Source organism: Mauremys mutica, chromosome 1 (assembly GCF_020497125.1).
Source record: "Mauremys mutica isolate MM-2020 ecotype Southern chromosome 1, ASM2049712v1, whole genome shotgun sequence".
Lineage (NCBI taxonomy): Eukaryota > Metazoa > Chordata > Testudines > Geoemydidae > Mauremys > Mauremys mutica.
Genome location: NC_059072.1, coordinates 363,615,702 through 363,630,948, shown reverse-complemented (window position 1 = coordinate 363,630,948; position 15,247 = coordinate 363,615,702). Strand labels below are relative to the sequence as shown.

Here is a 15,247-nt window from a genome sequence, read left to right as displayed (position 1 = left end):
TGGCATGGTTCTCATATAGGATACTGCAGAACTAGAGGGGTTCAGGGAAGGGCTATGATCATGATCAAGGGCCTAGGGAAACTCTCTTACCGAGAAAGGTTAAAAACACTGGTATTGTTACCTTACAAAGGAGATGAATAAGAGAGAACATGAGAAAAATCTATAAAATACTGACTAGTACAGAGTAGATGGAGAATGGGTTCTCCCTGTCTCATAATACAAGTTCAAGAGCATATTCAATTAAACTGAAATGTGGCAAAATAAAAACAGTTAAAAAAAGAATGCTTTCTTCGTTAAATGCCTAATTAGACTGAAGAACTTGCTGCCACGAGAGTTATTTGAGGCCATGCACTAAGCTTGGACATTTACATGGGTAGTGAGACTATCCAGTTACAATAATTACAGCTAAATAAATATTTTGGAAATGCTATTCACCTCTGTGTTTCAGGGCAGAAGCCAGACTCTAGCTGTTAGGCATAAGGGTGATGCCCTCATGATGGTAAGGTCACTCCCCTGCCCCCATCCACCTACTGCTGGGTTTCTTACACCTCCTACTGCAGCACCTGGGGCTGTCACTTTCAAAGAGAGGACACTGGACTAAATGGACCATAGATCTGATCCACAAGGCCATTGCTGTGTTAGAAAGGAGCCAAGTTCCCCCCTATGGATACAGACATAATCACGCTGGGTGATGACTTTGTGCTCAACAGAATGGGCACTAGGGGCACAAGAGCTTGGTATTTAGGGCTACAGGCCTGCACCTCTCTTACTTCCCTTGTTTCTTTTGGTGAGACACCTTCTTGCAGGCACTGAGCTTTGCATGAGATATAAGTTACAAGCAGGGCCGGCTCTGGCTTTTTTGCCGCCCCAAGCAAAAAAAAAAAAGGGGGGGGGGGTGCAGGGGCAACCGGAGCGGCAAAGCAGGGGAAAAACCAAAACCAAAACCACAGCGGGGCCAGAGCGGCAAAGCAGGGTGCGGGAGGGACATAAAAACAGCGTGGCTGGAATGGCAGAGGGGGAGGAGGGGAAACTGGAGCACAGCCAGAGCAGCAAAGCGGGGGGGGAAAGAAAACAACAACATAAAACCACGGTGGGGCTAGATCGGTAAAGGCGGGAGGGGAACAGGGCGCTGGAGCGGCAAAGCTGGTGAAGAAAATAAAGAAAACACGGCACAGCCAGAGCGGCGAAGCAGGGTTGGGGGAACAAAAAAAGGGCGCAGCTGGAATGGCAAAGCAGGGAAGAAAAAATAAACCTGCCGCACAGCCGGAGCGGTGAAGCAGGGTGGGGGAAAACAAAAAAACCCGCACGGCTGAAGTGGCAAAGCAGGTGAAAAAAATCAACCTGCGGCGCGGCTGGAGCGGCAAAGCGGAGGTGGGGGAACGGCGCGGCCGGCAAAGCAGGGGAGAACAAAACAAAAAAACCCACAGGGCGGCCGGAGCCAGGGGACTCCCTGTGCTGCAGAGTGCGCGCCCGGTCTAATGGGGGGAAGGGGAGGGAGCGAGAGAGACGGGGGGCAGCCAGGGCTTCAGGGGGGTGCTCACCACCTCCGCGCAGCCTGCCGGGAGGGCTCCGAGCTGCTCCGGTCGGCGGGGAGGGAAGGACACGGGCTGCCCTGCCAAATGTGCTGCAGGGGGCTCCCCTCCTCCGCCCCCTACAGGGCAGCCAGAGCAGCTCAGAAACAACAACAACAAAAAAGCGTCAGTGCCGCCCTAGGATTGGGCCGAATGCCGCCCCGTAGAATCTGCCGCCCCAAGCACCAGCTTGCTCAGCTGGTGCCTGGAGCCGGCCCTGGTTACAGGTATTAACTGACATGTGTAAGTAGGGACACATGTCAGCAACTTCAGCTGCTAGCCCTTCTCATACCTGAATATTGATGAAGTTGCAGCTGACATAAAAAATGTGGGATGATAAATAATGACGAGGACAGGTCACTGATTCAGAGCAATTTCAGCATCACTGTAACTCTTCCTAAGCCCTTAGCACTAACTTTAATGCAGAAACAGCAACTCACTGAAATCCCGCTCATCAGAGAGAGGAAATCTCCTTACTGCGACAGGAAGGAAGAGCCCTGAGAATCAGTGTATGAATCTCACATGTCTGACACTCGGCGTGCTGGGCAGAGACCTTTATGATTCCCCCGTACAGTCCCTCCAGACTGTCTGGTTGGCTGCACTCCCAGACAATTCCCTCAGCTCCATGAGCAGCGGGAAAAGCAGAAAATAGACTGTGGTGAACCTCTGCCTGAGAGCCTCCCCTGGGAGTGAAGAAATGATTTGCGGATTCCAGGGGCTCAGAATGCCAGGGCAAACTGAGTCTTCCAGACAAAATTCAGTCTAGAAGTTCATGGTGGTTTTCTTTTCTGTGTGTAATGTACTGCTATCTGCACAATGTGTGGGATGCTGCCACAAGATACAGGACCAAAAACCATTTTCAATTTATTGTAGCAGCGTGCTGCTGCATCCCGACCATCCAAAAAGTCACTGCCGCCCTGTGGAGGCCAAATGACTTGATCCTGAATTAATGCAAGCTGAAGGGCGTGGAAAAGGCTTTCTTCTCCCAGGGTTCTGACATCAAAGGTATTTGCCAGTATCCCTTTGTGAGGTCTAAAGTGGATATATATCTGGCAGCTCAAACTGTTCTAATAGTTTGTCTACAGAGCATCGAATTTCATCTGCCATTGTGCTGTCCATTGACCTGGCTTGCTTAGCTCCCTCTCAGGACTTTTCTGGACTTGACTATAACCTAAATAATCTGGTGCCATTTGCAAATGTTGTTACCTCACTGCTCACCCCTGTTCTAGATGCGTGATAACTATAAAATATTTACTATACTAATTGATATAAAGTGTGTAACCCCCTTGTCATAACCAGATGTTTCAAAAGGAAGGAGGGAAGTTTCCTTTATTTAGAGTCAGTTTCAGTTTTGGCCGGAGTGGAAAAGATCAAGGAACCAGCCTCTTATCAGAGTATCGAGGATTAAGGAAGGAAATAAATAGGTTTATGTTTATTTTTCTTTTTGTAACTTGGCTTGGCATTAGGGGAATTCTTTTGTGTACTAAGTTTGCCCAGGGGAACATCCTCTGTGTTTTGAATCTGTTGTCTGTGAGATCAGCTTGTATGCTATCTCCCAGAGGGATTTTTTTTTCTTTTACCTTTCTTTCCTTTAATTAAAAGCCTTCTTTTTAAAAAAACCTGACTGATTTTACCTTGTTTTTAGATCCAAGGGAATTGGATCTGGACTCACCAGGGATTGGGGGGGAAAGGGTGGGGGGAGAAGGAGTAATTCTTTCTTGTGTTAAGATCCAAGAAGTTTGCTTCTCTCCCTTCACAGGCACCTTGAGCATTTCTGAGCCCGATCAAGGCTTCGACCACCTCCTGGCAGCTGTCAAACTCACCCCCTCTGACTCTTCAACATTCATCCTAATGGGCATCCCTGGCAAGGAAGCTGCTCATTTCTGGATTTCCATCCCTCTCTCTATGTTCTACATTATCAGTCTGTTGGGAAATTTCACAGTTCTCTGTTGTATACAAAGAGCAGACCCTGCACAAGCCGATGTACCTGCTGCTCTGCATGCTGGCACTCACAGACGTTGGCATGTCTACCTCCGTCATGCCAAAGGCACTGTTTATATGTTGGTTCAATTTGAATGGCATTACTGTGGGTGGCTGCCTCACCCAGATGTTCTTCCTTCATGCACTTTCTGTGATGCACACAGCAGTCCTTGTGACAATGGCCTTCGATCGCTACGTTGCCATATGTAGCCCTCTGAGATACTCCACCATCCTCGCCAATGCACGCATAGCTAAGCTAGGGCTAGTGGGTATGATAAGAGCTGTTCTCTTTGTTCTACCCCTGCCCCTGCTCCTGAGCAGGCAGCCGTTCTGTGCCAACCGCATTATCCCCCACATGCACTGTGAGCACATGGCTGTGGCGAAGATGTCGTGTGGGGACATCACATTTAACAGGATGTACGGCTCTGTGGTAGCATTTGCGGTCATTGGGTTAGACCTGACGCTCATTGCTCTGTCCTACGGTCTGATCATCTGGGCCATCCTCAGAATCTCCTCCAAAAAATCCCACCTGAAAGCCCTCAACACCTGCTCAGCCCACATCTGTGTGATGTTGATGTCTTATATTTTGTGGAAGCAGGGAAAGAATTAACAAGTATTTGATGGGGATTTTAATGCATGTCAGTCAGTTAGCAAGAGTTAGGCCAGCTGTGACCCTAATGACGTGAGACTTGTAGAAGCAAAGATAGTGTGAGGCGAGAGGAAAAGAACTGTGTAAAAAGTTATTACGACCTTGTACTGATAACCAAATATGCAGGCTTGCGTTTTCTAGGAGTGAGACAAATAAGATAGCAGGATGGCTTATGTATAAGCAAAATGTAGTTGTTGCTCATTATTGTCTGTATTATTGCTAGTAATTGTCTGTAACAAAGGTATAAAGGCTTGCTGTAATTGTTTACCAGTTGAGAGACCTGTCCGGGACTGGGGCGACCCTGTGTCCTAGGGCACTCCCTCCCTCTATTGTAATTACTAGAGAAAGAATAAAGTATTTGATTTTGCTGCACCCAAAGAAAAAGCAAGAACTGAGTTTTTCTCCGACAATTTGGGGGCTTGTCCGGGATGGCAACACCCACGGACCCACAGACGGCTACTACGGATCATTCCCCTTTGAACCTCATGGCGCCACAATAGAGGTAAGAGACCTTTTGAAATCTCTATTGGGGTGTCGGTGGAGGACTGGACGACTGAGCTCGTTTTGCTATCTTCATCTCATATTACTTTGGCTCGTTGCCCTGTTCTTAATCCAGCCTCTTTGTTGCCTGGGCCAGAAGACGGAGAACCACATGATTGTGTGTTTGTAACATCTGTCCTTTCTCGTCCTAGAGATGACTTACTGGATGTGCCTTTTTCAAAATCCTGATCTCCTTTATTTTGTGGATGGCTCGTGCTTGCGAGATTCTAAGGGTAAATTGGTTGCTGGTTATGCTGTATGTACTGCTTGTGCTGTTGTTGAAAGTGCTTTCCTGTCTTCAGTGTTTTCCTCTCAAGTAGCTGAACTTGTGGCTTTGACTCGAGCTTGCATTCTAGCTAAAGATCAAACAGTTACTATCTATACAGATTCTCATTATGCTTTTGGAGTAGTACATGATTTTGGGTTGCTTTGGAAATATAGAGGTTTCCTTACATCCACTGGTTCTCCTATTAAGAATGGTTTTTATGTATCTGCTCTTTTGGATGCTCTTTTGTTGCCTAAAGCTATTGCTATTGTTAAATGTACTGCTCACCAGACCCCTCATGATGAAGTTACCCGTGGAAATGCTTTGGCAGACTCTGCAGCCAAAGCAGCGGCCCTTTCCGTACCTCAGGCTGAAAATACTTGTGTCCTGATAGAGCAGCCTTCACTAGCCTCCCTTGAGGATCTGGCTAAGATCCAGGAGACAGCATCAAGAACCGAGAAACACTCTTGGAGTGCTGCTGGATGCATTTTACATACTGATCATCTTTGGCGTGCCCCGGATGGTTGCCTGGTGGCACCGAAGATGTTACTGCCCTATCTTGCTCGCATATACCAAGGAATGGCACACGTGAGCAAAGGGGGGATGGTTGCAGCAGTTAACCGAGATTGGTGTGCACCCAGTTTCCCTTCTGTAGCACATTCCTACTGTCAACACTCTGTGATTTGTCAACAGCACAACATTGGTAAAGCTGTTAAAGCTAAGCGGGCAGCCCACCCTCCCCCTTGGGGACCTTTTGTAAATATTCAGATCGATTTTATTCAAATGTCTAAATGTTGTGGTTATGAATATGTATTAGTTTTAGTTGATGTATTTACCAATTGGGTTGAAGCTTTTCCTTGCAGGAAAGCAGATGCCAGGACTGTTGTGAAACTTCTGCTTAAAGATTTTGTACCACGTTTTGGCATTCCTGTGAGTATCAACAGTGATCGTGGAACTCATTTTACTGGACAGATTGTAAAGGAGTTATGTGCAGCTTTGCAGATCCAACACAACCTTCACTGCCCTCACCACCCACAGTCTGCTGGGACAGTGGAACGCCAGAACGGGATTTTAAAAAATAAACTGGCCAAGATTTGTGCTGAGACAAACTTAAAGTGGCCAGATGCCCTTCCTTTGGCACTGATGAGTATGAGAGCCATTCCCAATCGAAAGACTGGACTCAGCCTTCATGAGATTTTGACAGGACGCCCAATGCGACTACCAACTTCACCCCCACTAACCCTAGCTCAGATGGACATTCATTTGATGGATGACATAATGCTTAAGTATTGTCAGGCACTAATGAAATGTGCTAAGTCTTTTTATACACAGGTGAAGGAAGCATTACCGAAAAACCTTGCCACTCATTGGAACCAGGAGACTGGGTCTACATAAAGATCCATCAACGAAAGACTGCCTTGGCTCCACGCTGGAAAGGCCCTTTCCAAGTCCTGTTAACCACCAACACTGCTGTGAAGTGTCAAGGACTACCTGCCTGGACCCATGCATCTCACTGCAAAAAGACCCCTCAACCTCGGGAGGACACTCCTACTGATGATCAGCGTACTCCTTCTTCTAGCCCTACTGTACCTTCTGGACAGCGGAAAAAGAGGACAAGGTGAAGTACTAGCGACCTCTCTCTTGTCCACTGACAGACCTACTGTGCCTTTGGATTTTTCTAAAGGAATTCCAACATTAAAGGGTGACGTACTGGTGACCTCTCCCCTTTATCATGCTAAACCACAATTGTTTTCAGAGATGAAAAGAAGAAACATTTGTTCTGCAGAAACCTCCAGAGTCCAGGGATTCCTGACTAAAAGAGACATTAAGAACTGGCCCTGGTGGAAGAAACGAAGTATCGTTAATTGGCAAGGAGGGAACTGTGGGGAACGTGCTTGGGAATGTGGGGTTGAATGGTGGCTTGGATTTCTTCCAGGGGCAGGGCTCTGTGCTTATGGACAAGTACCCTGGGGATGTACTGCCCTCCCTAATTGGCTTTCAGATGATGAATACCGAAAGCGCCTTGCTACCACAAAGGTTACCCCCACTAGCCCCTCAACCCTGGCCATCACCTCTGTAATTTATCCAGATACAAACAAAATTGTATATTCTAATGAAATTCATTGGCCAAGACCTTCCCATCTTAGTGATTTATTAGAATATTGCTAAGAAAGACTATTTTTAAAGTTCAAAAGAATTCATATGAGCGAACAATTGAGTGGAAAACAAATGGATCAGTGAAAATAGAAATCCATAATATTACTGCAAATAAGCCCCAAAAAAGTTATGAATGAAATTGATGGGTTCCATAGTGAAGTAGATATGATGGTTATTCCTGGAATTTGTGCTATGTTACCTAAAAGAGGCCCTTATTGTTATTTGGTTACCCAATTAGTGAATAATCAAATGAATACCCAAAGGGTTTGTTCTGCTACTGGAAATTTTACCTGTATTGAAACCATTCCAGTGACTGATAGTGTAACCTGTACTTTATTGCAATACACTCCCTCTTATGCTATTAATATTAATGCCTCTCGGAAATATATAAAGGTATACAACCAACAGATGTGGTATAGACCTACACTAAGGAGAGATGTAGCAGAATATCGATGGACTGTAATTAACACTACACTAGGGATGGTGAAGTTTACATTGCCTTTATCTAGTTTTCAGATCACCTCTACATATCCAAATTGTTCACAAGGGTCTGCCATTAGATTAGCACAACAGAGGGCCTGGGTTATTTCCTCTAGAAAGAAGAGGGACCTGACCGGATCCTTATGGGATGGGGCCAATAGTGCAGCAGCTGTTTGGAATATTTTTAAGAACCAGGAACATGATGAGAAATTGGGCCAACTAGAGAAGGCCACCGGCCTAATTTCTGGGGCACAGCTAACCCAAGTACAAACCGGAGTGGGTGAGTTACATGTCATTTCCACCCTTAGTTCTATGACCCAGAAGTTATTGAGAGAGATGGTATTGAATATCACTGAGGCTGGGAAGGCATTGCAGTGGGATCTAGCATGTTTGGAAATTCAGGATTTCCTGAATGACCAGCTGATGGCCATTCGGAATGATCTTGAGCACCAAGCTTGGCCCACTGCCCTTACAGACACATCAGGAGTACCATCTAATCTGTGGCCATGGAGACATACTTGGAGACTTTCTGGATGGAAGTGTGGACGTTCACAGTGCTCCTTCCAAGCATATGGACCGGTTAAGGGGGTGTGGGCTCCCACATACCGAATCCTACTGGGTCCATGGGGAGGATGCATATGGGATTGGGTGATTCACCGAGATATCTGGGAAGTGAGACCGCCTGATTCTCCTAATCGATTTTTAGTTAGTGCTCCTGGGATTACAGCAGATATTTGGATGGGGTTAGGAAATCATTGGACATTTTGGCCGTTAGAACCACCACAGCTTCAGTGTGTACGGAAACTGACGCCAGGGGAGGTTGTCACTGTTTATGACAATATTTGCTGGGAGGGTGGAGGTTAAGGAACTACCCTGACAGGACACCCACTTTTTCAAGCTAATGATAGCTGTGTGTACGTTAAAGCCACCACATTGCAAGATATACATATTAATCTTACCACTGCTGGAGGCAATCATATCATTTACTGGCCTGCAGATAGGATGTTGCAAGTAGCTCTTAGATTTCAGGTATCTTTTAATTGGACTAGAGTAGTGCCTGATCGGTTTCAAAATTTGATTTCATTGTTACCAGAGGTTCAAAGGATCTCTGAATTGCAAGGGCAAATTCACATGCTTCAGAATATATATCAAGCTGAAAAGAATGCCTTTCATACAGCTTATAGAGTGTCTACTTTATGTACTAAGTATGATGTATTGTGCTTTCTAACCAAAACTGTACAACAACCCCATTATATTATTCCTATGGGAATCTTATTGTTTGTAGTATTGTTAGTTATTTTAGGATTATGTTATTGTTGTTGTTGTAAAAAACGTAATAATAGTAATACCTTTCATGTTCATGCTAATCATGCATTGTCATTACATCCAATGAAAACCCCTAAGGTTGACATATCTGCTGTAGAATCTGAAATCCATGGTTTAATGCAAATAGAGATTTGAAAATATCTGTTGTACTAGAAGTACAAAAGGGGGAGTGTGGAATCAGGGAAAGAATTAACAAGGATTTGATGGGGATTTTAATGCATGTCAGTCAGTTAGCAAGAGTTAGGCCAGCTGTGACCCTAATGACGTGAGACTTGTAGAAGCAAAGATAGTGTGAGGCGAGAGGAAAAGAACTGTGTAAAAAGTTATTACGACCTTGTACTGATAACCAAATATGCAGGCTTGCGTTTTCTAGGAGTGAGACAAATAAGATAGCAGGATGGCTTATGTATAAGCAAAATGTAGTTGTTGCTCATTATTGTCTGTATTATTGCTAGTAATTGTCTGTAACAAAGGTATAAAGGCTTGCTGTAATTGTTTACCAGTTGAGAGACCTGTCTGGGACTGGGGCGACCCTGTGTCCTAGGGCACTCCCTCCCTCTATTGTAATTACTAGAGAAAGAATAAAGTATTTGATTTTGCTGCACCCAAAGAAAAAGCGAGAACTGAGTTTTTCTCCGACAGTTTCAAACCTCTTCTCGAACCTAACCCACCGATTTGGTCAGGGCATCGCTCCCCACGTTCACATCATCTTGGCCAACCTCTATTTCTTTGTCCCCCCCATGCTCAACCCTATCATTTATGGGGTCAAAACCAAGAGATTTGTGAGAAATTGGGCAAATACACTTGCAGAAGGTGATCACCTGGGGCCCTGACTTTAAATCTGTGTGACAAGAGGGGGAAAGGAGATCTCCTCATCAATCAAGGGTGTTCTGTGCCAGTTTTGTGGAGCTCAGCATTTTGGAGGTTCACAGTCTGAGAAGTTCCTCATACCTAACGTCTTATCACTCCATGACCAAGCACTGCTCTCTCTGTTCCTGAATTTCCTCTCTCTGACCATAGCCTGACCTCTTTCAGCATCACACATCAGCCCCCACTCCCACACACACTGTCCATCGGCCTTTCCAGGACTTCAACACAACTAGAAGATACTGCAGCTTTTTGATGCAAGGTGGCTTTCCATTAGTCCCTTTGTGAACAGGGTTCTGGCTCAGTTCAGAATAATGGAAGCCAAAAGAGCTTCAGAGAGACAAAGACAAAGAAAGATACTACAATGCTGAACTTCTTTAACATATGTGCAGTAATCCAGTAAACAAAATGTACCCATTTTTTATACTTCCAATCATTCAGGAATCCTGGAGAATAAACCAAAAGTGTCAGTTGGAGGGTGCTAATACAGGAAAGCTGCTGCAGGAATTGAGGACATTCTACTAAAGTTTGTAGGCGAGAGTTGTGAAACAGTGTGTTTTTGAGAACATGACTGTGTTACCCTGGATTTGAGGTGTATGTATTTCAGAATGTGTTCAACCCAAATGATTGCACTGGTCACTGCTGATATGTACGACCAACAGCAGAAGCATTCTACTGCCGACAAAGACCATTAGGATGAAATGTTGCCTTTTAGAGACTAACAATAACAAACTAATTCAACTCAAAATATGGACATTGACTACCATCATTGAATGGAATTATATATAAATAATATTGTAATGTTACTGGGTTTATTTTGTTTTGTTTTGTTTTACACTACATATGTTTTGGGCTACTTTTTGGCTATTTTAAAATCCATCATTCACTCTTTTTTGTTTGAAACACCTCCCAAACCTCAATAAGGATTGAAGTACCAGTAGTGGGGTTTTAATATTGAATTTGATTGTTGTCTCTTAGCTTTGTTTCTGATGTAGACAAACTCCTGCTGGGGCCTGAAGCATTTTTTGAAAATATCAAATCTGTTCTAGATATCTGACAAAATATTTTAAGAAATAGATTGGGCTACTTTGGAGTTAGTTTCTAAGTGAATTTGGGCTATTAATGCAGCAGAAATCTGGCAAACCACCTGAAAGTGAGCTGGAGGCAGAGCAGCGTCAGCCAGAACCACAGCATTTCAACAGCATTTTTGCATGGGAGACTGATTCTGTGGATGCTTTCAATGTGCCTCAATACCAAAATCTGAGAGCAAGCTGTGATTCGTACAGGTTGTTGATAAATTGTGTAGTCAATTCCTTGAACAAGCTTTCATCTGATATGAACTTTGTTCAAGAGGCCAAATAAAATGGATTACCTAGGGAGGTGGTGGAATCTCCATCCTTCGAAGGATGGCAGCTGTTTCAAATGAAAAACAGCAAATGACAGTATTAAAAATAGACCAAAAGAAGCCCAAAATATATGGAGTGAAAAATCAAAACTATCATAATTATATTATTTCTTTCTAATTGCATTCAATGACTGCAGTCAGTGTCTATATTTTGAGTTGAATTAGTTTGTTACTGTTATACTCTAAAAGGCAACATTTCATCCTCACTGTCTTCGTCGGAAGTAGAATGCTTCTGCAGCTGGTCATACATAAGACCAGTGACCAGTGCAATCATTTCTTTCTTTGGGGAAAAATGTTCACAAAAAATTTGTGTCATTGCATATATGCCTAACATGAAGAATGTTTTCCCAGATGAACTTGATAAAAACTTTTGTGAGAGAAGATGCAGGAGGAGCGTTTAGAAAACAATCTTTCAACTGCAGCATTGCTAAAAGGTAGTGACAGCAACAACAGAGCAAAAAAAGCCATGTTCACTGAAGTCTTTGTCACCAGCAGCATTCGTGTATTTGAGACCTTCATCCCAAAATTGCTCCAAATGGTTGTTCTGAATATGAGGCCAGTGATCCACTGGCAAAACTCTCCATTTCTGCTCCAACTGTGCAAGGTCTCAAGAAAAAGAATGGCAAAAAATGAGATATTAGCCAATAAAGGTTGTGCTGGCAGAGCACAGCAGAAGGACCTAGTTCTGCAAGTGATTCAATCACCAGCATGGTTGGTGGCAATCTCTTTTTCAGAAAATCCAACATGACATCTCAGCACCAACTTTTGACATCTTTCACACCAGGAAGGGTTGATGTGTAATTTGAAAGATCCAGCTGAGAAGCAATGTTAAAATCGATGGCTCAAGCAAGAAGTAATTAGACTCCAGTGTGACGTCGGAGTTTAACACAGCAATTCGTTTCTAAAAAACACAGGGTTTCGCAAGTCTCACCAACAAGCTCTAGTAGAATGTCTCGATCTCTGCAGCCATTTTCCTGTATTCACACTTTCCATCTGAAACTTTCCTGAAGGATTGGACTTAGAAAAGTCAGATACAATTTTGTTCACCAGATCACTGTACATATGCTAAAGAAGTTCAGCATTATAGTTGCTTTCTTTGTCTTTGGTTATCTGAAAGCATAGTCTGTTTGTCAAACTGATCAAGAATGCTGTTCACACAGGATCTCAAGGAAAGCCTCCTTGCATCAGAGAGCTGCAGCATCTTCTGGTGGTCTGGAAGTCATGGCAAGAAAGAGTGTCAGGGTGTATGGAGGGCGGGGCTGATGGGTGATGCTGAAAGTGATCAGGTGATGGACAGAGAGAGGGAACTCAGCAATGGGGAGAGCAGTGCTTGGTCATGAAGTGATAAGATGTTAAGTGTGAGGAACTTCTCAGACTGTGAACTTCCACAATGCTGAGCTCAGCCAAACGGGGACAAAGCACCCTTGATTAATGAGGAGATCTCCTTTCCCCGTCTTGTCACACAAGGTTAAAATCTTGGCCACAGGCAATCACATTTTGCAGGTGTATTTGCCCACTCTGTCACAAAGCTCTTTGGTTTTTACCCCATAAATGATAGGGTTGAGCAGGGGAGGGATGAGGAAATAGAGGTTGGCCAAGATGATGTGAATGTGCGGAGTGATGCCCTGACCAAATCGATGTGTCACAAAGGAGAAAAGTGAGGGAGTATAAGATGTCAGTATCACACAGATGTGGGCAGTGCAGGTGTTGAGGGCTTTCTGGTGGGCTTTCTTGGAGGAGATTCTGAGGACGGCCCTGATGATTAGACCGTAGGACAAGGCAATGAGCATCAGGTCAAACCCAATGACTACAAGTGCTATTACCAAGCCATACATCCTGTTGGCTGTGATGTCCCCACATGACATCTTTGCCACAGCCATGTGGTCACAGTGCGTGTGGGGAATAATGCGGTTGGCACAGAATGGCTGCCTGCTCAGGAGCAGGGGCATGGGCAGAATAAACAGAACAGCTCTTATCAAACCTACAAGCCCAAGCTTAGCTATTCGTGCATTGGTGAGGATGGTGTCATATCTCAGAGGGTTACATATGGCAAGATAACGATCAAAGGCCATTGTCACAAGGACAGCTGAGTGCATAACAGAAGCTGCATGAAGGAAGAACATCTGGGTGAGGCAGCCACCCATAGTAATGTCTTTCAAATTGAACCAAAATATACACAGTGCCTTCGGCACGACGGAGGTAGACGTGCTGATGTCTGTAAGCGCCAGCATGTAGATCAGCAGGTACATCGGCTTGTGCAGGGTCTGCTCTTTGCCTACAACATAGAGAACAGTGACATTTCCCAACAGGCCGATATCGTAGAACATAGAGAAAGGGATGGAAATCCAGACATGGGCAGCTTCCAGGCCAGGGATGCCCATTAGGATTAATGTTGAATGGTCAGAGGGGGTGAGGTTGAAAGATGCCATGGTAGTCGAGGTAGTCGAAGGTAGTCGAAGGTAGTCGAAGAGACTATCGGTGTCAGAAATGCTCAAGATGCCTGTGAGGGAGAGATGCACGGCAATGGCGATTACACACTTTATAACAAATAGTGCAGTAAATATTTGATGGCTATTAATAATGTAGCAAGGGGGGTGAGCCGTGAGGTGGCAACATTTACAGATTGCAGCAGATTATTTACGTCATCGTCAAGTCCAGAGAAGACTCCAGAGGGACCTAACCAAGCCAGGTGAATGGGCAGCATGATGGCAGATGTGCTTTAAAGTCCATAACTGCAACGTGTTTGCCCATTGGAGGGAAAAAACTTGAAGTCCTCAAACACCTTATAAAGTTCTAATTTAACTATAGAAACTCAGAACAGGGACCTGGGTGTCGTGGTACAGAGATCTGTGGAAATCCTGCGCACAGTGCAAGCATTGACAGGAACTAAGAACAACATTGACATCCAGGAGGAGTGGGAGATGGAATAATATGTAAAATACAATGCCAAGAAATCACTTAGTCAATGCTTCATTGTCCTCTAGACTCAGCTATATGGAACTGGCATGGTTTCTCATATAGGATATTGCAGAACTAGAGGGGTTCAGGGAAGGGCTAAGAGCATGATCAAGGACCTAGGGAAACTCTCTTACCGAGAAAGGTTAAAAACACTGGTATTGTTACCTTTCAAAGGAGATGAATAAGAGAGAACATGAGAAAAGTCTATAAAATACTGACTAGGTAGAGAGTAGATGGAGAATGGGTTCTCCCTGTCTCATAATACAAGTTCAAGAGCATATTCAATTAAACTGAAATGTGGCAAAAATAAAAACAGTTAAAAAAGAATGCTTTCTTCGGTAATGCCTAATTAGACTGAAGAATTTGCTGCCACGAGAGTTAGTTGAGGACCATGCACTAAGCTTGGACATTTACATGGATAGTGAGACTATCCAGTTATAATAATTACAGCTAAATAAATATTTTGGAAATGCTATTCACCCCTGTGTTTCAGGGCAGAAGCCAGACTCTAGCTGTTAGGCATAAGGGTGATGCCCTCATGATGGTAAGGTCACTCCCCTCCACCATCCACCTACTGCTGGGTTTCTTACACCTTCTACTTCAGGAACTGGGGCTGCCACTTTCAAAGAGAGGACACTGGACTAAATGGACCATATATCTGATCCACAATGAAATTCCTATGTTATAAAGGAGCCAGTTCCCCCCCTATGGATACAGACATAATCATGCTGGGTGATGACTTTGTGCTCAACAGAATGGGCACTAGGGGCACAAGAGCTTGGTATTTAGGGCTACAGGCCTGCAGCTCTCTTACTTCCCTTGTTTCTTTTGGTGAGACACTTTCTTGCAGTCACTGAGCTTTGCATGAGACATAAGTTACAGGTTTTATCTGACAAGTGTAAGTAGGGACACACGTCAGCATCTTCAGCTGCTAGCCCTTCTTATATCTGAATATTGATGAAGTTGCAGCTGACAAAAAATTTGGGATGATAAATAATGACGAGGACAGGTCAGTGATTCAGAGCAATCTGGATTGGTTGGTAAACTGG

At 44.4% G+C, this 15,247-nt stretch overlaps 1 protein-coding gene across 1 annotated transcript; it reads right to left on the bottom strand.

Moving 5' to 3' along the window:
• Positions 1–12,730: 12,730 nt before the first annotated feature.
• Positions 12,731–13,669, bottom strand: LOC123361874 (olfactory receptor 52N4-like). Its single transcript, XM_045002062.1, has one exon. It carries the CDS (start codon positions 13,667–13,669, stop codon positions 12,731–12,733), a length of 939 nt encoding a protein of 312 aa, XP_044857997.1.
• Between the last annotated feature and the right edge of the window lie 1,578 nt (positions 13,670–15,247).

What these genes read in the sequence shown, in the direction of transcription:
- LOC123361874 (XM_045002062.1), bottom strand. Translation starts at nt 13,669, where the DNA reads ATGGCATCTTTCAACCTCACCCCCTCTGACCATTCAACATTAATCCTA.